General features: G+C 39.7%; 1 protein-coding gene across 1 annotated transcript in view; it reads left to right on the forward strand.

Annotated features, from left to right (window-relative positions):
• Nucleotides 1-2,500, forward strand: part of LOC138006664 (beta-1,4-N-acetylgalactosaminyltransferase 3-like) — a 26,914-nt gene that overhangs the window by 15,015 nt on the left and 9,399 nt on the right. The window contains exons 8-11 of the mRNA XM_068853137.1: nt 1,830-1,908; nt 2,000-2,021; nt 2,221-2,334; nt 2,452-2,500. The exon at nt 2,452-2,500 is cut by the window's right edge and continues 1 nt beyond it. Coding sequence (XP_068709238.1) covers nt 1,830-1,908; nt 2,000-2,021; nt 2,221-2,334; nt 2,452-2,500 — 264 coding nt within the window. The remainder of the gene's footprint in view (nt 1-1,829; nt 1,909-1,999; nt 2,022-2,220; nt 2,335-2,451) is intronic.

A 2,500-nucleotide genomic window follows, 5' to 3' on the forward strand; every position in this document is an offset into this window, starting at 1 on the left:
CCAGCACTGAAATGCTCTATGGGGAGGGAAGGGAGAACACACAGTACTGGTGCTCAGTGTTCGGGGAAACGGATAACACGGGGCGACACAAAACGCTGTGACAGCGGCCATACTCCAGCTCATTCCAGCTAGTTTACAGCGTACATCTTCGACATAATTATTGGACATCCATGTTGTGGTCAATTGACACCTGTCAAAACGAGGTATCCGCTGATCAGTATCACTTGACCATATCGCGGGCACAAGTCTAGAGCTCATCGAGGTCATCTGTTTCTTTGAAATTGACCGCTGACCAGGTCCTGGGTTTCGATTGGGTCGCAGGCTCAAGCCAGGTTGTCTTATTGTAAGAATAAATAACCCCGGAGCACCGCTTTTAGGCTTGGTTAAATCTATAGATCGTTTTCACGTGACGTCATCATTTTCTAAAATCCAAAACTAAAGAGCCACGAAAGTTTTTATCCTCATCAGGCATAAGAGGCGGTAAATTTGTATCCATTTGCAATTTTAAAGCTCAATAGCGTGCTTCGTTTGGAAACCAGAGCATTTTGAATTTCTGAGTTATAGCGGTGCGTGACACGAGGCGACGATCGAGTTTATTGAGAAATATATATTTATCTCATGGTTTTGAGCCTTTTTAGAATTTAAAGCATTAGGAAAAGTGCTTAGGTAAATAGCTGTCTGTTCAGTACAGATGATCACTCGCCTAGATAGTCAAAGTAAGTAACAGATGTTGACACTATTTTCCGGCCGCCATATTGGTGCACCAACATGGCGTTTTCATACTGGGCTCTGTAAATTTCTGCGAAACATTTCGACGAATATCTGAAGTTTGGGGAAACGCACAGGCCTAAAACTTGGAGAAGTGTCTTCTTCATTTATCTTCTACAACATCACGAATTCTTGACTTTTTCCACTGGATGGTTTTCGATTTATTTTTTTATTGCGTGACAGTGAAAACGATCTATATATTAATATTGTTTACAAGATCGCCAATGTCACTGTATGTAGGCAAAATGAGCGACCGTTTTAAACAATTTACGTAAGCATATATGCTTTAATTTGGTTTTATCAAAGGAGTTGATAATGTAATTTGACCACCGTACAGAGATTCTAAAAGCTGACGTTTCGAGGAATTATGGGGTTGTGTGTAGTTTTTATAATGGAGTAGGAGCTACGCTATTGGTGGTAACATGGCAACGTGAAAAATAGGAAACGTTAGTTGAATGAAAAGCGTTCGTTAATACCGTGGAACAAAAATTCATCTTCCAAATCGGCACCCTTAATCCCCACGCTTTTCCTCACGGGATAATTAGAACCCACAAATGACCAGCTCCCAATGCCAAATCGGCACCCTTAATCCCCACGGTATTAACGAACGCTTTTCATTTAACTAATTTATTCCTTAATACCGTGGGGATTAAGAGTGCCGATTTGGAAGATGAATTTTTGTTCCACGGTATTAACGAACGCTTTTCATTTAACTAATGTTTCCTATTTTTCACGTTGCCATGTTATCACCAATAGCGTAGCTCCTACTTCACTATAAAAACTGCGCACAACCCATAATTCCTCGAACCCATAAACCCATAATTCCTCGATTCGCTCTGACGAAGGGCTAACGCTCGAAACGTCAGCTTTTAGAATCTCTGTACGCTGGTCAATTTACATTATCAACTCCGTTGATAAAACCAATTTTTTGTACACTACTTCCCCACCGACGCAGCACCACAGTTTTCTTTATAAACGACCCACTTCATATATGCTTTAGTCTGCTTGGAGGTGCAAATATTTAACAAAACGTATTCCTTTGTTTCCAACATTTTTTGTAGCAAATACTCGGTAAAAGAAATTGTCAATATTGAAGAAAATCACGATGTTTTGAAAGGGGACCGATATCTTATTGATGTTGTAAGTGCATGAAGCTTTTTCGATTCCACTTGTTGATGAGAATTAGTGAATTGTCTGTATGTTCTGATGATAACATTTCCTTTCTTCACAGGAATTGAACGTGGAGGGCAAAAGTGAGTATAATACACAGTTGGTCTATAAGACTAACTGTGTATTGGAAAAAACTGGATTTTGTCCACATAAATTATGTGGACTAAATCCAGTTTTTTCCAGACCATTTTCGGCTGTGATTGCATGCAACTTACTTTCCTAGCCTTTGAGTTTACGCTAACAGTTCCAGTATCAGCAGTTTATCCTTTTTTTTTTTCGCAGATACGTCTGTCCGCCTTTCGCAGTACGTGTATCAGAAACTTGGCAGCACAGAGTTCTGTTTGCCACAACAATTTGTTGTCAATCAACACGCCACAGTCCATATTATTATTCCAGGTAGGAGCCTTTTATGCAACAGTTATTTTATTCCATTGTCGTTGTGTTGCTTACTCTTGTGAAACAAAGAAATCTTGTTCGAGAGCTTCTCGTTTTTGCATTGATTCCATTTTGCAGTTAAGAATCAAGGAAAGTGGGTCCAGCATTTTATAAACAACATGGTAGA

The sequence above is a fragment of the Montipora foliosa genome, chromosome 1 (assembly GCF_036669935.1).
Source record: "Montipora foliosa isolate CH-2021 chromosome 1, ASM3666993v2, whole genome shotgun sequence".
NCBI classification, from domain to species: Eukaryota; Metazoa; Cnidaria; class Anthozoa; order Scleractinia; family Acroporidae; genus Montipora; species Montipora foliosa.